At 40.3% G+C, this 23282-nt stretch overlaps 1 protein-coding gene across 1 annotated transcript; it reads right to left on the reverse strand.

The window, feature by feature from the left end:
* Positions 1 to 4251: 4251 nt before the first annotated feature.
* GPX8 (glutathione peroxidase 8 (putative)) lies at positions 4252 to 7513 on the reverse strand (the record flags this gene model as incomplete). Its single annotated transcript, XM_082302276.1, has 3 exons — positions 4252 to 4415; positions 6434 to 6695; positions 7307 to 7513. 3 exons carry the CDS (start codon positions 7511 to 7513, stop codon positions 4252 to 4254), a joined length of 633 nt encoding a protein of 210 aa, XP_082158402.1.
* Between the last annotated feature and the right edge of the window lie 15769 nt (positions 7514 to 23282).

Below are 23282 nucleotides of genomic sequence, written 5' to 3' on the forward strand. Positions count from 1 at the left end.
TTAAGCTCCTGGGAGGGGAGGTTTTTAAAAACAAAAGCAGCACAGTTAAAAACTTTACATGCATTTTAAAATTTGATTTTAGTTTTTTTAATAGTAATATTTGGCAAATGCAACTTGATAGTTTTTTGGGAGCTGTTTTTTGTTTGCTTGTTGTTTTTAATTGCGTAATGAAAGGCCCCAAAGGCTTACAGTCACTTTCACTAACTTCCTTAATTATGTATCTGAAAAATAATTACCTTTCCATTGTATATGTATTAAAAAGTCAGGCTTAGAGTTTTTCCTCTCTCATTGCTTCTTCAGATAATATAATTTGTGAACATCAATCCATTAAAAAAACTGCATATTGTGTCTCCAGCCACACAGTGTGAACAGTACACAATACTAAGAAGAAAAAAGGCTGGAAGCATATCAATCTTCTTGATTCGTGTTACACTGCAAGCTTCTGCCAAACATACTGCCACAGTGAACAGAGTGTTAATAGTATCCTTGTCCTGGTGCTTTAGGCATCTACAGAGTGCAGCAGAAACTCTTTGTTGTTACTTGTTTTGTGTAGGTGCTGCTGCACGTAGCTTGGACAGTGAAGAGAAAGAGCACCAGTGTTGGTGAAGGCTGCAGAGTCACGGTGATCCCACTGTTGTGTGCGGTGATTAGGCAGTGTATTGTTAGTTAGCTGTTCCTCACACACCAGCAACTGACTACACTGTCAGATTAGCACACACATCACTGTCAAGACAAGAATATAAATACTGTTGTTATAGATATTTCATAGGTCCCTAGCTGGTCCAATGCCTGCCTAGTTCCCCTGACTGAAGGGAGCTGTGCTAGGTTATACAGACTGAGTGAATGTAGGGTATAAAATAAAGTGTAACCGAGAGTATAAAAGTAAGTGTAGTTGTGTTTCACACAGTTATACAGCTACCCCAACTGGTTTATAAACAATTTTCTGAATTATGTAAATATTAAGTAACAGTTTTGGGTTTGAACCCTATATGAGTATGTTTCTCTTACACCATTAAATGTTTGAAGGAACACTGATGTGTTGGCTCAGCAAACAAGTACTTTGTGACAGTACTTGAATTTACAGGAACATGTACTACTGGTGACTGAAATTGATTTAGAATATTTTCACTCCCAAGCAACTTTTTGGAAAGAGAAGCTCACAATTAAATGGTATCTCTTTGAAAAAATAAGGATATGTCAGACCTAAGGAGTGAAGGAAGCTTGAGATAGGAATGAAGGGTTAGGAAGAAAGATCCAATAGGTTATGCTCAAATGGAGATGAAATAACTTTGACACTAATGGGCTGATCTTTGCTAAACATTATAGGAGGGTGGTTTAATCTTAAATTGGGGAGATTATTTAAGAATCCAAGAAATAGGTTTCAATCTGTTTAAAATTTTGGACTTTGTATTTTTATATGTTGTATTTAAAATTAACTCTAAGTGGATATTTATGCAGACATGCATTCATACTACTTTCTTGCCTTTTGACTATAAATAAATGTGTATTTATATAATAGTATTCTTACTTCCATTTTATTTATTTGCCTTTCCAAGTTTGCATAGATTTGGCCATTAAAGATGTTTTATTTTTACCTCAGATAACTGGTAAATTAGTTTTAAGAAAGGAGTGATTAGCTTATCAATGATCTGCCCTAAACATTATGTTGGAAGAGTTGGCATGTCTCATGATGATATATAAGTAATACAAACACACTGAGTTTCTGTTAAGGAGGTATGTTAATTTGTTGAGGAATGTTAATTAACAGTAAATTTTGAAAAACTTAAACTGTGTACAATCAGGACTGAACAGTACCTGTATTGAAATCTCTTCAGAAGATGGTTGTAGTGCACTGCGACTAAATAGCGAAATGAGAAGCTCAATGACTGATTTCTCAGACAAAATCTTCTTTTTCTAGGACTGTGGAGTGGACACGATTCAGGAAGGCGTGAGTTAAGTAATTCTGTCCACTTGCTTGCTAATATCACATGCTATTTCTGAATACCAGGAAAGACACTTGATCTTAATACTGGCATTGAGATATTCAAGATTACACTGTGTCCTCTGAAAAACAATATGAGCTTTAGTGAGAGAGTCACAAACGAAGCGTACACATTTCCTTCCCTCCTTCCCTTCCTGATACCTTTCAAACTAGAAAATTATACTGCACTGTTTGAGTGTTTTAAGGACCCAGGTAAAATTTCCCACATGCTGAATAACTCTCAGGCAGTACCATGACTAAAATAAGCATTTTTTTTTTTCAGGTCTTCCTCTAACAGCACCCAACATATCTTTATACCTACCCTTTTTTTATTCAGTGATGCAAAAACCAGGGAGCTTTAGCAGTGCACATGAGCAGACATGTATGTTTTAGACTTGTACATTTTCAAGTTAAGATATCCACCTCTTAAGGGCAAAACAGTGTGTCCTGCCACGCAGTTACATGACTGTAGCCTGCTCCCAGTGAGAGGAGAGGGTCCATATCTCAGTTTCATTCCTGCTCCATCAAAGCAGCAGAGATGTATGACAAAAATCACCTGATATGTCCCACTATGTGTTCTCAGGGCTGGAACTGTACATGCAGGAGGCAAGTGGAGTAAAATACAGGATCTCAGCATAAGAACAGGCACTGTCTTGACAGATTTGATGTGGAATCTTGCAGGTTAATGGCTAACAGTGCAGAGGCTGGTCTAAAACACTAGCAGCAGACTCATTTGGTCTAATGAGACCCTTGCATAGTCCTTAACTGGACTCCGAAAGTGTAAGTGGATAAAATTATCATGCACTAAATTTGAGTTCCTCTCCAAAAAGATCTTTGTCATTATTGAGAGTGACTTTGTTTAATCTTCCACATCAGTACCATCACTCAATCTTCGTAAATATTTTTTTGTGAAATTCTCTATTAATTCAATAAGTGAATGAAAAAGACCCCTCGTTTGTTTGTTGTTTTTAAAATTTTTTTTGAATTTCTCACCTTTTTAATACAGTTAAGTGGCTGTTACTGGAAAAAAATTTGAATCACTTTAGGTATTTTCAATCACTGTTAGTCTTACAAGAGAACAGACCTAATTCTGTCCATTCTTTTCATATAGAAAACTCCACTGAGACAGTTTTTTCTCATTTCTATTTTCTCAGCTCTCCTTCAAGACATGGGCAGCTGGAGTGAGGGTTTCTTAATCATATTTACTATCTCCCTTCTTCAAAGAGATAAATCAAAACACTTGGCAGTTTGTAATAGAACAGTGGGACAGAACTGGAAAAGGGTTTATAGTTACATGCAGTTTGCAGGACTGGGGAGGTTGCAAGGTGAGAAGAGTGGGGATTCAGCCACGAGCCTTCAGCCCCTTCCTCTACCTCTACTTGAAGATCGCCATTTTATTCTAGAGATGAGGTAGATGGGTGACTGAGGAGCATTGTTTTGGACTGTGTCAGAAAGATGCCTGTTATAGTGCTGGACTCTTGATTTTTGTTGCCCCTTGAATCCTTCTGTAAACAACCATGTATATTTACACAGGCCCTGCCTTCCTCCAGGTCAGAAGAGAAGGAATCCAGCAGGAAAGGAGATCATGTCTGAGGCACTGTTCTTCAGCACAAATGTAAGGAGAAGGCTGAAGAGTTTAAAGGTGTTGTAAAACTGAAAGTAAAATAATCAAAATATAAAACAAGCAAGCAAACATTTTGTTTCAATTTTTTTTCTTCTTTTAATAATCTTACTTTCTATGTACAATTTTTTTGCAACTGACAGCTTCACAGTTCAGTAGTCTTCCTTGAGAAGATACTGCAAAGCTGGTATCTTCAGTTACATTTGTCTCTAGAAACCCTGCTACGTCTGTCTCTGGGCCTCTTTTCTTTCTTAACGGAGCAATTATGTGTTAATGGAATATAAGAACCTCTTTGTTACTGGTAGGTGGGGAAAAAACCCTGTGTAAATAACAAGTAATTTTTAAACAAACTTTCTTTCTGACTATCTCCCTTCTGGTGACGATTTTAATTAGCTATTGTCAGCAATTAAAAAAAAAAAAATCATAAACCCCTTATGCAAATTGACAGTCCCTCCTTGCAAGGCACCAAGTGCCTTGTCGTGTCAGTAACCTCAGTCATTCTTATGGCCATTGCAGGAGCCAATCCAGCATTAATGGACATTGTAAACACCACTGCTAAAGAGCAGCAAAATCACCTGATGGTTTAGCTTCTAGCAACATTTCCCAGGAATGTAGAAAGGCTGTATACCCATGGTGTTGAATGGCCTTTTCAGAGGTCTTCTCTTTTTTTCATGATAATCTGCCTGATTAATGACGTTACTTCTGGCTTGATACTTTCTATTGGCTCTTCGGGTCTCCAGAATTTCACAACTTTACCCTCAGGGCTGACAAGGTACTTCCAGAAATTCCATCGAGGCTCTTTCTTTGAGGAATCTGTAAGAATGACGTCAGATAATTTCAGGGATTTACACCTGGAATGGTCTCCATGCCCCACGCTGATTCTTTGACTATTTATGCTGAAGTAATCCCACCATATTATTTGCTGGGTGTGGATTTACTGGTTGCTGTTAATGATTTGAAAAGTGGGAGGTGAATGATGCTCCCCTCTTCCTGTGAAACTGTTTGAGAGTTCCTACTTTTACTGTGGTATGCTTCCTAGGGAAGAGGATACAAGGGCTGCATATTTATTCAGGGAATCCCCAGTTTTATGCCAGTTTTGGGGAAGTAAAATGGGAGCAGGAAGTTGTATGGGTGATGGCTTAATTAGGCTGCTTTCACAAAAAACTACAGTAGATTTTGAGTGGAGAACAAGTGTTTGGTTGGGAATGGTGCCAGACCCTAAACTGATTTTTTGAAGCAATGGATTGAAGTTTGACACCACACTTGTGCAGCAAGGGGACCAACTTTGCACTAGATTATCTGACAGTCCTGTTTTCATCCTGTTGCTAGTAGTCACAGGCACAAAAGGGTGGTATAGCATGAAGATGTTCAACCTCCTGATTGTCAAAACAGCTACATGAAGAAAACAGATACTTTAATTGAAAATGCGCAGTAATTTAATGTGAGACACAGGAATGCAGGAAGAGAAAACTTTGTTTCAAACTATTTAAGTACCAAAGGTTCTTTCTCCTTCCTGCGGGTGAACAGCATGTCAAATAAGAAAATGCTGAACAATTTTTTTTCCTTAATAGGTATTAATGTTTAACACTGATTGCACTAATATTTACAATCTGGATTCACCACACGCAGCTGGTGCCTTTGTGCTCTAGTCTCTTCTGTAAAGAACAGAGAGAAAACACTCAATAATTCCACTGGACATCTGGCAACTCAGGGAGACAAAGCTACCTGAGGTCTGTGTAGCATGCCTAAGGGAAGGAAGGAACAAACACAGTTACAATGACAATGGTGACCACTTAAATGACTCCTCAATAATAACAATTTTCAAGTACATAGGAGGTATCATAGACGATATGGCAAGAAGCAACCCTTAAGTGTTCTAGAAAAGATTTCATTTGGATATTTTAATAGTTTTCTGACAAGAGGCACTATGAGAGCGTGGAATGGAGGGCAAGGAGATTGAATACAGGTTTGGGCTTTCTGTTACTTTTTTTTCTAGTTAAAATGGTGTGTTAGAAAAGGGTTGTTTAAGCTATTCTTTCTTTCATGTACCAATATGGTTCAAAGGCCTGATCAAAACTCAGAAAAATTCAGAGAGGCTTTTCAAGTTGGCTTTAAGTCTATGAGATCTTTGCTCAACTGAGACAAGAGAATTTAGTTCTGCTTCTGAGTATATGAGGCTCTTAGTCTGTAAATGCTCCCTGTATTCACGCAGGATTTTGTGGGCTAGGCCCTGAAATTCACATGAAAAATTAATACAAATCAGTGGTTCTATCTAACTTTGTATCTATCTATCTATCTATCTATCTATCTATCTATCTATCTATCTATCTCAGTGGTTATATATAACTAGTACATATAATCCTGCTTTACAGTACAGTTTATGTAAAGGTGGACATAAGACTCTGCTAAGAAAGGAATCTCATCCGCATGTGTTTATATAAAATCTTCCAGTAATTTTGTGATCCCCATAACTACAGTTCTGTTCATAATAAAAGCCTTTTTAAAATAAAAATCACATGGTTTGTAATGGGATTTTGTAGGTGGAAGTCTTTGGACTCAAGTTTATACACCCACAAAATGGATGTTTCTAGCTGGGCTGGTCAGAGTAGGCTGTTTTTACAAGCAGTGAGGAGAAACTGATGTTTTCAGGGCACTATTCTTCTGCCCATAGTTTTGATATCCAGATTGTAATGAGAGTAATTGTATGTTGAGAGCCTGTTTCCCTCCCTAGTTTATGAAGACTTCAATGTTCCCTGACAAAAACACTCAGCCTGGCTTCAGTGAGAGTACCATGGTTACAGGCAGCTTGACACATAAAAGAAAACAATTACCTATTAGAAATTTAAAGGCGGGATCTGCTTCTGATCCTAGGATCTTGATTTTGTGGAAAACAGGGAATGTTACTCCATAGTTCCCTTTGGCAAAAGATTCTATTTCCTGGCTTGAACTAGGCTCTGATTCTCCGAACTGGTTGCAGGGAAACGCCAGCACAGTGAAGTGGGAGGGACCAAACTCTCTGTGTAGCTCTTGCAGTGCGATGTAATTTTTGTCTGTGTATTGGCAGTAACTGGCCACGTTTACAACCAAAGTTGCCTTCAGAAAAATAAAGTTAGAATAGTAAGGAAAAAGCCTACAGATATTGTAGAAATCACAATTAAATCTTAAAATGGCATCTCTCATTACCGAGATGGTTCCTGTCAGAAAGGTAAACTTAATCTGTCTGATCATTGTTTCATTAAACAGATAAAACAGATAATGATGAAAGCAGCTGAAGATAATTACGTCCAAACAATCTGTTGTAAAAATCCAGTAAACTGATAAACTTATTTTTTACAGCTTTGTTTAAAAATAAGCATTTAAAAAAGCAGATATTTAGGACATGCACTAAAATCATACTTACTAGATAAATTTCTAAAATCCAAAACCAATGTTCCAAACTAAGATTAAAATACACCAGTTTGCCTTTTAGGCTGTATTGGTCTATAAATAATATGATTTCTTTCCTTGATTTATTAGATCTAATACTTAATTCCTGGAGCAGGCCTAGATAAAGCAAATTTTCTCCAGTTTACTGTGTGAAGAGCAGGAATTTAGCACAAATCTCTGCCAAAAAACTCCCATAACCAAACCTTTTATTTACCTAGAAATGTACACATTTTTTGTCAGTAAAGATTCAAGACAGAAAAAGTGAAATAATAACTTACTTTCCCTCTGTACTTCTCCAAGGAAATGATCCTTCCTCGTGAATCCTTGACTTCAAAAGAATAAAAATCTTTGATTTTAGGTTTAAAAAACCTGAGTTGCAGCAGGCAGAGAATAGTGGTACACAAAACCATTGACAGGAAGACAACAAAGACCCTGGCTTTGGGCACTGAGTATTTCAGAGGATAACTAGTTGTGAGAGGCTCCATTTTCGGAATCTTTTGAGAGTAGCCTGGGCAGGCCTGGAATGTGAAGGCGGAGCTGAAATATGAGACTCTCAGCTCAGACCGGAAAGAACAAGCTTCTCATTTTTGTCCCTGTTGCAAACCAGCTGTTACATATCACAGTGCCTGCTGGGCTTCTGAGCTCTTACGTAAAGTATCGGGGCCTTTCGGGGGGAAGGGGGAGGGAGGGGGAAAGAAATGAATGAAGGGTGTACCCATCACCTACGGATGCTGAATGCTCTAACTGACCTCTGTGGGATACTCCAGTGTTTGTCGGCACTGTCTTGAGAGCTGCTGTGGCCAAGCGTGAAGCTGTAGTGCAGCTTCAGCACATCCCCTGGGCTCCCGGAGTGTATCTGGCAGAGCTGCTCAGCAGGAGGCAGCTGTGTTATCAGGCAGACCTGGAGAAGCAGTCTGGGGGACAGCTGTTCAGGAAGAAAAAAGGCAGGAGGGCTGAAACCACCTTGTTTACAAACTCAGCCCTGCATCTCATCAGCTGCTCTGGGATCACAGGCAGCTGTGCAAAACCCTTTTCAGCACATGGGGCAGAGAAAAACTCCTTGGTAATAGGCTGTCATAAAGGAAAATAATACAATGTAGATTCTTTTGCAATGAGAGTGGGGATGATAATGGAAAATGGGTTGCTTTCTTAATTGCTACTGGCTACCTGGCAACGAGATGTACTGAGATGGTAAGATTGAAGGTCTGCATGAGAGAAGAGTTAGCTGAGAGGTCTCAGGTGTAAGCCAAGCAGCTCCAGTGGTGTTTTGCTGCTTGTGAGTCTCTGCTTACTCCCTTTCCCTCCCAGTGCAAACCACCATTAAGAGTGATTTCTGTCTCAGTGGGTTTTCTTTGTCGCCCTGATTTTTTGCTGCACTTAGAGGTTGCATTTTAAAGGATGGAATCAAAAGGGGCTTTTCTGAATGTAAAACCTGGAATCTGGTTGTTTCTTCCTTTTCAGTAGTACTACCAGTATCACTGATTCATACAATATCATAGTGATGCGTTAAATTCTTGCTATAATCTCTAAATAGCTAAAATCCACATTCATTTTGTTTAACAAGACTATATAGAGAGTTTCACACTGTTCTACATAACAGAGAGCTGCTTAGGAAACACTGTGAAATTTCAGTATTTGTATCTGAGGACATATTAGGCTTCATCTGTGCCTGGGAGTGTGGCCTGTGAGCATGGTGTTTTGATGGCAGAGACAGAAAAAGCACAGAGTTCTGTGCTGAAATGAATGAAGCTGTCCTCAACGAGCAAGCACAGGTGACTAATGCTAACCTTAAAGACAAGATCAAATGTGTTTGGTTACAGAAAATCTATGCAACATCCTGATGTCTAAGCTCCTGCTCAAATGTTTGCAATTTGCATCTAATATTATTTCAGAACTGAACAAACCAAACAAAACTTCATATATTATAAATATTTACTGGTGTACCTAACAATTACCAGAAGCCCATTATATTAGCTGCGTCTCCTGTTGTTACTCTGAACTAAAACCTTGCTTAAAATCTGTTTGAAAAACAAAATACATTGTTTAATATTGTCTGGGCTCTTATACTTTAAGTTGGGATAATTTTTCAGGTGTTATGGTTTTCTGACACAAACTGATCTATGAATGAATTTGATCAAAAGAAAATTTTTAAAAAGTGATTTAATCTTTAGTTAGTATCCCTTAATACATTAAAAAGTACAAGATAACATTAAAAATAATGACGTGAACAAGCTGCAGTGGTGGTGAGAAGGTTCAGAAATCAGAAGAGATCTAAGACCTTTTTTGAGTGGAGATCGGAGAACCTGCCTGGTTCCAGGCAGACAACATGTGGGTTTGCCCAGTGTCCCTCTCTCAGGAACCACCGGACCCCTAAGCCTGCGCTGCTTTGGGGCTGAAGGTGCCTTGGGCCCTCAAAAGCCATTCATGTATCTTTAGTGCATGAGAGACACAAATTTAGGTTGTGGGGTTTTTTTTTCCCCTGCCACAGGTTTTCTGTGCCACCGTTGATTCAGCTGTACCTATCTGAACAGAAACATTTGTTTTGCACCGTTTTGCTCCGTCTCCTCAATCCTTCTTTGCGCGTTTGACCGTCTGCCGGAGCCTTCCTCAGCCCGGCTGTTGTTCCTAGGCAAGGGCACGGCAGAACTATAAACAGCGCGAAGGGACGGGATGACACTAAACCTTGGCTAATCTGGGTGTTTGGTGTCCTGTCGCGGTGTAGGTGGCAGGCTCGGAGCGGAGCGGGCGCTCCAGGTGGGAGTGCTCCATGCCGCGGGAGCGGGCGCGCAGCGCTGCCGGCACACGATGGCAGCAGCCGCCGCGGAGCCCCGGCGCAGCAGCACGGCGGGCGAGGAGCCAGGGCAGCACGCAGAGAAACAAGGCAGTGTGGGGAGAGGATGACCTCCGGCAGGGGTTTATTAAACAGCCTGCGGCAGGGAATTTGGGCGAGTATCGGTGTTTCCCGTCTCCCGCTGCCGGGGCTCCGGCAGTCACAGCTGCAGCAATCTGCGCAGGCAGCCCAGGCAGAGCAAGCTCCAGGACAGCATCCTCTCAATTTTTTTATTTACACTGAAGTACTGGAACAAGTCCAGAGAAGGGTAACAAAGCTGGGGAAGGGTCTGGAGCACAAGTCTTGTGAGGAGCGGCTGAGCGAGCTGAGGATATTTAGCCTGGAGAAAAGGAGGCTCAGGGGTGACCTTATCACTCCCTACAACTGCCTGAAGGGAGGGGGGGGACCAGGTGGGGGTTGGCCTCTTCTCCCAGGCAACCAGTGACAGGACAAGAGAAAATGGCCTCAAGCCATTAGGTTTAGGTTGGACATTAGAAGGAATTTCTTCACAGAAATGGTGATTAGACATTTGGATGGGCTGCCCAGGGAGGTTGTGGAGGCACTGTCCCTTGGACGTGTTTGAAGAAACACTGGGCATGGCACTTAGTGTCATGGTCTATTGAGATGGTGGTGTTCCATCACAGGATGGACTTGATCTCAGAGGTCTTTTCCAACCTAGTTGATTCTGTGATTTCTCACAGGAGCATGCTGCAGTCATGAGAGGAAAGCTGGGTCCAAGTTTCCTCTTCCCTGTGTGCAGACAGCCTAGGGCAGCAGGTGATACAGACAACTGACGCTGAGTAGGGTGAAAGGGAAGAGGAAAAAGAGGGTCTCATGCACAGCCAAGCGGTGCCTGTGGCACACTAACCTTTTTTTTGCTTTGTGATGTGGGACACCCAGGAATGGGTTTAAGTTCTATTGGACTGTAAGAGGGCACAGAGTCTGTTCCAGCACCTTCATATCTGGAAAATATATCAACAACTGACAGGAGGGCAGGAGAACTCATACAGGCCTCTCTCGTTCACTTCCTTCTGCTTCTTCTTCACCCTGTATGCAGCTCCTGCAGACCCAGCTGTAACTGCAGAACTAGGATCAGTCCGCAGGCCTGGATTTGGAGTAGTACACACTCACGGCAGAAGGAGCTTGCCTTGTGCTGTTGTTTCTTCTCCAGTGCCTAAGGCTTCATGTATTGACAAAGGGACACCGGCCAAGGAACACCCACACTCCACTCATTTTAGAAGAGATTTACTGGAGGGCCATTCAGAGTGCAGATCAAATTTCCAGCACCCTGAGTTCCGGGGGACTTGACTCTAGGGGAGGCTGTTTCTCTCTGTCAGCAACAGGGGGAGCTGACAAAACGTCGAATGAGATTTGAGAGTGCTGACTCCTGCTTCCAACAGTGCTAGGCGAAAGTGGGTTTGCATGCTGCACGTCCACATTCACAAAAAGCTTCCTGGAAGATGTAGGGAACTTAACACAGTTGACTTCTTTATTAACAATTGAAATATTTAGAGAAAAAATAAAAGATGTTCCTAAGTGTCCAGGTTATGTTCTTATGATGTTGGTCAGAAAGTGCAATTCTGTTTTCTACTAAGGAGAATACCAGAGTATTTCTTTTTAGTAATGCCTGCTCCAGGTCTAGGAAACTGGCTCTGAAACAGTGTGAGGTCTTTCCATCTTCAGGTTGTAGAACAGGAAGTCCTGCATGCTGCCTCTGCAAGCAGTGGTGAAAGCCTGTCTGATCCTGGGAAATCAGATACTAATTTTCTATGGAGTCAGATTCTCCATAACTAGTCAATAAACCTAAGGCTGGACATGAGCTGCAGTAGTAAACAGGCATTCTTTATGAAGGGAATGATCAATTTGATCTTGTTTAGACATCTCTTTTTAGGATAAGATGAATAATGCTGTAGAAATGTCTCTTCACTGACAAAAAGGAAAGCAGGGTGACTGCTCCAAATGTCAGTGTTTGGATTGTCCTGCTTAGTGTGCCGATCTGCTTTCCGAGTGCTGCTATAACGCAATCAGTGCTATTCTAAAAAGTACTTGACAAATATTTCCATGCATGTTTTTAAGAGGAATTGTTTCCATTAAAATTGTTTTTCTAGTAACACCGCAGATGCCTAAGAAACTCTCCATCACAAAAACTACTCTACCTAGCAGTCATGCTGCAATGGGTTTGGAAGGAAGGAATAACAGGAGAGCCGAAATAGAAAAGTAAGAGTAATACAGTGTTCAAGTGCACAGATAGGATATTTGCTTTTCTGATGTGTTTATCTTGTCTTTGGCCTGGAATCAGTTATGAGGGTACTACTTTGTTAACATGGATAACAGTAACATAAGAAGGTCCATTTAGGAATTGTCTGCTGGAGAAAAGTCAGGAGTAGCTTTTTTTGTCATTTATTTGATTCAGCTTCTCTCCTCTTTCTCCAGGCTATCATCCTGTTAACTAAAATCAAAACTAAACTAATGAAGCCCCCAAGATGGGTTTGTTACCTCTGAGGGAAAGCATATATTGTAAGAAATACACATGAAGAGCATGGATGACTCAGTCTTCCACTTGCTTTAATAAGGACTGTGTGCGAAGAAGATTGCTTCAGTTCTGCAGGATGTAGCTGTTCATTTTGTCACGTAGGCAGAAGGAGGTGTTATGAAAGTTATCAAAAAGCAGCTTTCTGAGAATATAGTTGAGAAAACAGGTGGTCAGATTTTGGTCAAGGTTGAAAGGTCATTTAACATGTGAAACAAAGACTTCAGAACACTTCCTGTTTAGGTGTTATTTTCTACTGCTGTACATTTTATCAGTTTATTCTTCCTAGTGAACACTGGCACACCTCTTTTTTTTTTTTTTTCTTTTTTAGGCATTATTCATGTCTTTTTGGAGCATAAGTCTATGCTTCAGCTACTCACCTTCACTAGTGAAGAAGTTTCTCTTCACTAACTTGAAAATTGACTTCTTATGTGAAGCACTGGTACTTACATTATAAAATCCTTTACCATAATATGACACTCAGAATCTCTTCTCTACTTTACTGCTATCTCCTTGCGACTGTTCATATATTAAGTTGGAACTTTTTAGTCAGTGATTACAGTTTCTCTTGTTCTCTCCTTCCCTGGATAGCACCAGTTCTGAAGTTGATATGAAGATGTTAATAGCTCTTTTCACATAATTACTCTTTTGACCATTACTATTGAAAAAGATTGCTTCAGAGATGCATACCTGTACTAGTTTGAAAACAAACCAGTGGGAGGCACCAAGTCAGAATAACAATTTAATGGAAATTAAAGAAAAGGAAAAAAAACTAAAAGAAAACACTGGTTCAAACTGACAGAATCAAGATACAACCTGAGTCCCTGTTAGGCAGGGTGGTGGTAGCAGTCTGGTAGAATGGTGGCTGCAGTCCTCTGAAGCAGTGATCCTGTAGTAAAGGGGTCTGCTCTTCCTCAGAAAGTCCAGTGGTGGCTGTGTAGCTCCTGTCCTCTGGAAATCCAGTGGAAAGAGTTGTCTCTGGTGTTCAGAGTCTCAGATTATGTCCACGATGGGATGCTTGGTTCCTCCCTCTGGGTGGAGCATCTCACAATGGGGTAATGAGTCATGAGGCCAGGTGTTGATTAGGCTCATTAACAGAAGATAGTCCGGAGGGAGTTATCTCTGAGTCATGCAGCAGGACAATGATGGGCCATTAACAGAAAGATAGTCTGGGGGGAGGAGGCAAGGAAACACTGCCCCACCTGATTTCAACAGCTCATGAGGATGGTAATAGAATACACTGCAACCCAGGACAATACCTAATGTCTTTTTTTGTAGCATTTTATAATCCTTAATTTATATTATTGAGGAGTTTCTGTGAGGGTAGTAAGCTGAACTTCTAAGAGAAGGAGCACTGATGGATGGTCTAATAGGCTTGTTGACTGATGCTTTGTAATAGTGGTACTCTTGAACATCTCTGGATGTTGGAAAGAGACCATGCTTTTATACCATTTAGGGAAACCTGATTCTTGGGACAATCACTTGATTTTCTTAATAAATGAAGTAGTCTTGAACATCTTTCTTTCGACAGCAGTGCTTTCTTTCTTCTTGCCCCCCCCCCAATTGATTGGAGAATCAGTGAATATTAGAACTCTTACAATAAACAACTCTACTGATTTAACAGTCCTAGGTGAATATAGCCAACAGAGAAATTGAATGTAACCTCTTTGTTTTTGGTGAGATCATAAGCACTTTCTATGAAGTAATGTACACAAAACATTTTTTCTTATAATGAAATGTATTTTCAAGGTGAGTACAGGTTGTTCTCTTCAAGTGGAGTCATAGAATGGTTTGGGTTGGATGGGACTTTTAAAAGTCATGTAGTCCAAAACACCTGCAATGACCAGGGACATTAGCAACTAGATCAAGTTGCTCAGAGCCCTGTACATCCTGGTCTTGAATATTTTTAGGGATGGGACATCCACCACCTCTCCAGGTAACTTATTGCACTGCTTCCCCACCTGCATTGAAAAAAATTTCTTCCTTATATCTAGTATCAATCTCCCCTCCTTTAGTTTAAAACCATTACCTCTTGTCCCAGCACAGCAGGCCCTGCTGAAAGGACCAGGCTTCTCTTTCTTATCAGTCCCCTCTAAGTATTGAAAAGCTACAATAAGGACTCCCCAGAGCCTTCTCCCCTTCAGGCTGAACAACCACCTCCCTCTCATCCTGTTCTCAGAGAATGGTGCTCCAGCTCTCAGATCACTTTTTTGGGTCTGGCCTGGACCCACTCCAACAGGTCGTTCTTGTGTTGACCTGGACACAGCATTCCAGGTGGGATCTCACCAGAGTGGAACAGAGAGGCAGAATGACCTCCCTTAATTTGCTGACCACGTTTTTTGTGCAGCCCAGGATGCAATTGGTTTTCTGGGCTATAAGTGCCCATTTCCAGCTCATGTCTAGCTTTTCATCCATTGGTGCCCCCATGTCCTTCTCAGCAGGGCTGCTCTCAGTCTGTTCACCCCCAGCCTGCGTTGATACTGGAGGCTGCCCTGAGCCATGTGCAGCACGTTGCACTTAGCCTTATTGAAGTACCTCATGAGGTTCACATGGATGCTGTGTAAACCTAGATTTATACTGTGACTTACAAGTAGAAGTTGAGTTAGAGCTAATATACTCAGAGTTCTAGATCAAGGACTGCAACCATTTCCTCTACTGTGATATAGCTGGGGTGAACAAAACCTAAGATCTTCCTAAAACCATTTGAAAGCCAGTCCTGGCTAAACCCACACAAAAATCTATTTATCTTCTTAGATATAGTAACAAATGACTATTTACTTTGTGCTCCCTGTTAGTATAAAGGGATGGGATCCATTGAGAATAAAATCTTCTCACATACCAGTGAATGTGTGTGGTCTCTCTGTGGGCCAAAATATCACTTTTTTGTATACACAATCAGTTTTCCACAGAAATGTCTGCACTAATTTTAAAGGGACACATATCCAAACAATGCGATTAACTTTCTGCCAAGTTGTCTGTGTAAATCATACAGAAAATGCCTCTCAAAGCTGAAGGCCTGCTGCAGAGCAGCTGGAATAAATAAAGGAGAAACACTTCTATTTTCAGGTTATATTTTTCTAAGACATTTCTTGTCAGGACTGCAGCAGGGTTTTGAAGAAGAGTAACACAGACTGTGCATGGAAGGGCATTGGAGAGAAAGAATTCACTGATCTTGAGTGGTTGGTAAAAACATCAGCTATGTTTCCACATTACTGTATATAAATAATTACAGAACAAACAGAAAATTGGCATCGGAGCATTCATCTCAGTCACCATTGTGAAGAAATGCATATTACTAGGAATTGGTAAAGATATTCCTGTCCTGTGTGAGCTGATCCGAGCCTTTGAATCTTGGTTTAAGACCTATGCTAATTATTTTCATAAAAGGTTCCAATAATAATTCTGATCTCCCTTTTCTTATTTTTGCTGCATCATCTATTTCTTTGATACCCAAGGAAATGCTAAAGTAATTTTTAAGATCTTATTCCTCAGAGATACTTTGTAGCTATTTTCCATTTTATGTTGTGTCACTGGTTTAGGGAATGGGATCATGGGGTCCAGTGTTTGTATGCCTGGTTTGAGGGCGGACTCTGACATCCAGGGGGTCTCATGCTGTAATCAGTGGCCCTGCAGTGTATGTACCACATATCTGATCTTCCCTCACAGATAGACTTATTGATGGCATGCAGGAAGTATCTTTACAAGCTGGTAAAATTAGTCCAAATGCCAATTGGAAGTGGACAAGAGGTCACCCAGGTTTGACAGGTGACCCAGGTAGTAACTCCAGATGTACAGATTGGGATCCTTTTCCACTGCTAAGGTGGCCTTGTTCAAACAGCTTTGTTAAAGTGTGTGTGATCATTAGCAGTCGATCTGTGTTTTATGGAAGGAAAGATGTCTCAAGTCCCTCAAGTCAGAGCAACATGATTTGGATATGATTTGGTATTTATTATTCATCTCCCATCTCAGAGACAGGCTGTTTTGAAGCTTCTGTGTAATGACTGTTGAGTCCTTTGATGTTATCCATATTTAAGTATGTTTTTCAACTGGCTTCTTAATTCAGTCATATTTTCACTTCAGCTCAGCTTCCAGTGGTCCAGGAGGTTGGATATAGCATTTCAGAAAGTGATGATATGGAGGTCTGTGAAAATACCAGTTGCATCTGGAAAGGTATGTTCCAACGTAGCAAACATTTTCAGGCACACTGAACAGTAAGATAGTACAGTCTGCATCTACATGGGAAAAGCAAGTGCATCTACCTCTTTCAGCAAGTGTTACAGAATAACACAAAGTGGCTGAGAGCTACCTGCTCAGAGCTATTTCGAGAGGTCTCACAACCTCTGAACAGGTAGTATTCCAGCTTTCGGTGTGGTTAACCCCCAGCATTTTACCCGGCTCTCCTTTGGCCCCCATCTGATACACTGGTGGCCCTAAAACATTAATTTCCTTTCAGCTTTTCTGTTTCAGAGCCCTACAAATGAAACCAAAAAGTATAGGGTTGTGCTGTGGAATGGGTGGGGGATATGTATCATATGGACTGTTGGGTACATATGAGTGCAGGGCATGCAGAGATGGTGGAGTCTTGCTGCTCTTACCTGTAGGGAAAGATAATAGGATCAAACTGTCCCTAGCATTGCAGCTGGTTTCATCTGTGGGGCAGTAGATTAATTTACTACATAAAATATCCTATGAATGAAGGAGCATAAGGGAGAGTGGATGATCAAGTGATTTGAAAACAGGAGGTATCTGAAGAGATAAGCCTGTGAAATGATACAGGCGTTCCCATACTTACTTGGGTGTGAGACAGTTCATTAAATCTCAGACTAATATTTTGGTGCCTCCTGTCTTGAACAGATGATTTGTTTTGGTGCTCTGGCTATGTCTCTTTATGAATCTGGATTTCAACCCTGTTTGGAAGAAGTTGGGATTTATGTGATAGATTTGTATTTTCTTTTGTTGCTTTCCTCTGTGCAAATAAGCTTGGTTTCAGAGCAGTTAATAGCAACAGTATAGGGATAAATCACAGTGGCTTTTCCCCTTGATGACAAATGAATATAGGCATTAAGAATACCAGGTTTGATTCCACCCACCTACTTGTTAATCAAGTGGTTTGATGTGACAGTACTGACTACTTATCTCTTCCTGAGTGTCATTTTGAGAATTGACACAGGCATGTGAAAGCCAAAATCTTATCAAAAGTCAGTGATATCCACTAGCACCCAGGAAAAATAACAAAATGGCATAATGAAATTTAATCTCCACTAAGAAAAAAGCCTGTTACGCATATTCATGTGCCCATGAAGTAGGTGAATAGAGCTGAAAGTGCAACCGGTATGAATTTGGGGTAGATGAATTACTCACAAAAGAAGAGAATCCTGAAATGAGTTACCAAGATGATTTCATCTGTTACTGTCTCACTACACAATGTCAGCTGCCAATGTTAAAGAAGAAAAGTGTTTACAGAGTTCCAGAAGAGTTGCTGTTCATTGAATATTACAATTAAGTGCCTTAAGTTTCTTGAATTGTCTTGGTGGGATTCAGAAAGATTTTGTAAACTTTTCAAAAGTAATGAAAAATCTAGATATTAGAAATACAATTTTTTTCTGTACAACGAAGTCTCATTTTAGTGATGTCAGACATTTTAGGGTTAGAATGCAGTGTTACATATCCTACTGTGCAGATCTGAGGTCATTCCTGCAAATCTTCTTAATTTTTTAAACTTCACAAAATTTTAGACACAGGAGAAAATCACTGTAATCTACTTGTTCATCTTCAGAGAGAAGGAATACCACAGCTGAGAAGGAAAACATTTGCTGTCTGTCAAAATTGAATTTTGGAATATGGGAGAAGAGTATGGAAGGGTTGCATGATGCAAATTCTCCACAATTTGCCATTGAAGTTTCATATAGGTTGTGCATGTGCATATTTACAGAATACAAATACTTTGTCAGTGTCAAATTTTTTTTGAAGAGAAAAGGTTAGTTGTAGAGATAAATATCATCTTCTGCCCTTGAAACTTCTAAGACTCATTGTAATTACTACTCCCTGGGGAATAATTTGAATAAGGAAATTAAAACACAGAGAAGGTTGCAAAAATGTGGGTCTCCAGCATTCTGCTCTGCACACTACAGCAATACAGTTTCTTATACTTAAAAATCTAGCATTAAATTATTCAAAAGGCTAATGATCTGGCTTTTTTTTTTTTTTTTTTAATAGCGCTGAGGAGTCTTTGCAGCCTGATGTAGACAATGACCACAAAGGATGACTCTTCTTGCTCATACTTGTATTGTCTTCTGTTTCTCGTTACTGTGCTGTCATGAGCTTAGTGTGGTGTGATCAAGGAACGTGCATTCTAAAAACCTTTTCCTGTGGTTAGGTATCGATGGGGTAGACCTTAGGGGGGAAGTAAACACCAGAAAGAAAAAGAGTTAATTACTATGTGAGGGGGTTTTGGAGTGGAAGAGCATACATGAAAAATTCTGCTAATAGCAACTTCTGACAGAAACAAAGGCAAAAAAAGAGGAAAACCACCATGTTTTGTATTGAACAGTGGTACAACTTAAACAAAACTTAAACAAAATATGGTGGACCCTATTCTCAGTTCTAGCTGACTGAATGCATGAAGGTTTGAAAAAGCTGGTGAGGTGTGGCTTTCACCTGGTCTAGTGTGTCTAGTGTTTTGAGCCTACCCAGGATAAATTAGGCACTTCAAGCCTCCTCTGAATCATGGGGAGACAAATATAATGAGAATGTGAAAGGCTTAGGCCTGAGAAAAAATGGTGGTGTTTTGCATTACTGATTTGCATGTGATGAGTCTTCAAATACAGGATGCTAAGAGGGGACCCAAAATGAGCTTAAAACTGTTACCACTGTGAAGCCATTCACACCTTTGAAGCCAGAAGTGAGGCTTCATATTACTGGCTGGTGCAATGATTGCTGTAAGTTAATTTCTCCTGTGTGGTGTTTCTTGCAAGACTGTGAATTCTTATAATGTGTTTCAAGAAAGATGGTGGTGTGTCCCCTTCATGTAAAATGGAATCACTGCAGGACATAAGTCTCATACAGCTTCCTTCAGCTATAGATCTCAATACAACTTTCAAATCAAATAGATCTACCCCCACTTAAGAGTAAGTTAAATGTTTTATCAATCAGCCCTGGGTAGTAGCCAGTAACCACAGCAGCAGTTTCATTGAGTGGACTTTGAAATATCTTGTTTTTGAAGACAGCAGTGACATTTGTGGTTTGGGTGACTCCTTCTGAACTAAATTCTCACTTACGTCTTTGTTGGTGAACAGGCAAAAATTGAACACTCACAAGCTACACATGAACAGATAAATCTCAGGTCTGAAGATTTTTAGCACTTCATAAGATATAACAAGCAACTCTTTATGTTTATGTGTTTATAATTGTCCCTGGGAAGAGTTTTTCAACATACCTTTGTGAGTGTTCATGTATATCCATGAACAGGACAAAGGTTTGTTGGGGTGATACACACTGTTAATGCACAAGGTATGTCCTAGGACTGACAACATTAACAACAGTGGTCTGTGGAAACGATTTCTGCTGCAAGAGTCAGATCTGTAATTAAACAGACTGATGGATTCAACTGTTCTTCAGAGAGATTTTAGTTACCAAAATATGGTGCCAGACCTTGGATTATGGTAGAACGTTCTGTGCTTCAGAGGTCATGCAAAATGAGAATGTCCTGGTTAGGTATTAAATGTTGTACACCATCTGCTGCTGACCTACATGACATAACAGGGTGTTCTGAAGATAATCACTGTAGTGATTTGGTCTGCAAATGCAATGTGACCAGCATCAGGGAGTGGAAGCAGTATTCCCATCATACATTTACTGAGCAAGCCCTGAAGATGAGAAGCAGTTTCATTAATAACTTTTTGCACTTTTTCCTATCATCTGCAGCGTAAATGTGTATGTGATTTTGTGTGACTTTGGCTGAGGTGCTAGGTAATAACTGGACTTACCTGCTTCAGCCATGAGTCATCAATCTGAAGATACTGAAGTGGAGTATGTCCATGTAGGAACTTATAAATACTGACATATAAATAAACAGCTTTAAACTCACAGATGTGCACCCCTTCAATCCAGTCTGACTTCAGCATCACTGACACAGGTGTTGAAATTCGGAAATACTCATTATCTTACCTGTGAAATAAATGAGTTTTCCTTATGTCAATTCAGAACTGGGGAGTGGCTTCTTGTGAACAAATGAAGGGAACAAATTTTTCTTTCCTCTTCTTGTCAAATTTTTATTTCTTGTTTGTTTTGGATTGGCAGTTGTGGAACATTGAAACCAGAAAGCGGCTGAGAAATATGTTTGGCCACCTGTCTGTAATTGGAGCTGGAATCATTGTATTCTGAGCAGGTGAGTAGTAAAGTCTATTCCCAGAAAGAGTCTTGCTGTTTTTAGTCAGGCAAATGTCCCATTCATTTTAGCTGATTTTCTTGGCTTTGTTCAAATGTGATTTTCCTGTTCCCTCATCTATCACCCATCTCAGAAATCATACGGAGATTTATTGTATGACAGGAAAGCAGCCAAAAAGGATTTAACCTGTTTCTGTAGTCTCTGTTTCTTACTCTCCTTCCAGAAAACTGTCACCACTTGCAGAATTTCAGTATGATTTGGAGGCTGTGACTCTGGTTTCGTGCAAGGCCTGAGCTTGAAATTCTTTTGTCTCCAGTGGGTCTGAATGTCAAAAATCACGGCCTCCCCAGTGCTGGGGAGACAGTACATAGCTTAGATGGCCCCTATATTGATATCAAGACTGCATCTGCCTTTTCAAATGCCCAGCAAACCACGGCTATTAAGAGTTGCGCACCTCTCTAGCTGTGTACCTGCAAGGAAAGGCCAGCTCATTGCTATCTGCAGCCCAAGAAGGGACAAAGTGCCTGAAATTTGCTTTGTGAAGGGTGTATTTTAGAGTAGCAGGTGAATATTTTGTATTTAGGTATCATTTCTGTATGTGGGCTCAGATGAGAAAGATCAAATGTACTCTTGTGGGTTTTTTTCATCCCACTTTCTGTTTCAGATCTTTAACTCACACATGATGGGGCCGAGGGGAGACTTGTGTATGATGAATGCTTCTGTGATTTTAAAATCATATGATAGTGTTCTGTTTCACTTAATTGGAAACATAATAGCAAGGGTACAACTTTATTGTTAATTCAAAATGAAACTAGTATCTCTTGATAGGAACAGCAGTGGTAGTTTTATTTTGGTTTCACAAGATGCTCTGGTTGTGACGGTACTAGTCTGGAAGGTGGAGGTACGAGGAGGTACAGGCATACCAGCTGAACAAACAGTTAACAAAATACAGCTGCGATTATACTGGGTGGGTTAGGTTACAAGGATGCAGGTGTAACATCCTGCCAGTGCCAAGTGGCATAACCTTACTACAGCAAGAAATAGTTTCAGTCCATGTTTCCTCTTGGCCAAAGCAGTGAAAATAACAGGAACTTCACAGTAGAAACTGATGATAAAATTCAGTGTGAACCTGGGAACTACAGTTATGGTTGACACATTAGGTTGAGGTAACATTTATTTCTTTTTCTAGGTTTGAAATTTACCATCTAATTCTAATATTAGGGTAGAGTTAAAATAACTGCATAAGGAGAAAAAAAGGCATGGAGTTAATATTAATTGTTACTAAAATTAGAGCAGCATTCTTACACTAAATTTCACTGTGGAGGCTTCAATTCCAAAGTATCAACTGACTTCAGGATTACAGTTTAATTATAGTTAAAAATAATCCAACAACACATCATCATTAATCTGTAAGTGAATTTCAGTACCATAAATTAATCCATCACATTTTATTGTCTTTTCTTTGCCTTTAGCAAAACAGATGCTGTCTTTTGTGTCAAAAGCAAATAATTTTGATTCTTTTTTCATTCCAAGTGGAAAAAGATCTCCTTTCAGACATTATTCTAAGGAGTCTGCTTCCTTGCCACTCGTATCACTATAATTACTGGGAACCTTAATATGACCAACACTGACAATATGGCAATTTACTTCTGTTTCTTGTGATGTGCTGGATTGACCCAGGCTGGATGCCAGGTGCCCACCACCCAGTCTACCACTACCTTTATCAGAAAGGGGAAGGGGAGAAAATAAGATGGAAAAAACCTTGTGTGTGAAGATAAAGAAGTTGAATAAGGCAAAAACAAAGGCCACTTCCTGTGAAGTAGGACTTCAGGACAGCAGTTATTCTGAAAGACAGAGATTATAATAAAGAATGCTTTCCCCTCTCTCTGCCTCCTTTGCCCTCTTCTCTTAGGTTTTTTTGCTGCCCAGATGTCATATGGTATGAAATATTGGTTTGGGTCAACTGTCCTGGCTCTGTCCTCGCCCAGGATCTTGCCCAGCCCCCAGTGAGAAAGGAGTGATGGAGAGGCAGTGCTGATGCTGTGCCAGTGCTGCTCAGCACCTGCCAAAACATGGGTGTGTTACCAACACCCTTCTGGCCACCAACACAAAGCACAGCACTGGGGGGACTGCTGTGGGGGAAATGAACTCCATCTCATCTGGACCAGATACACTAGGTTAGATTTTATTATTATTTAGTAGGAAAAATCTATATAAATCTTCAGGAGGCAAATTATGATGCCTTTGCATGTAAGGCACATACTCGCATTTAGTTTCATAGGTATTTTCCATAAAGACGTGCTTAACTTTCTCTGATACATGGCTTGGTTGGAATCTTCCCTGCTTTTGTGATCTGCAAGTCCATTATACAAGCAGAACACATTTCTTGCAACAAGTCAGTTTCGTGTCTGCATTTTTAGGTCTTCCAGGTCACTCAATGTGTATTTGATAAATCTTTTGGAGCTAGTGTGAGAAAGCCTCCAGTCACTAGCCCTTAATACCTTAAAT

The sequence above is a fragment of the Coloeus monedula genome (genome assembly GCF_965178545.1).
Source record: "Coloeus monedula genome assembly, chromosome: Z".
Lineage (NCBI taxonomy): Eukaryota > Metazoa > Chordata > Aves > Passeriformes > Corvidae > Coloeus > Coloeus monedula.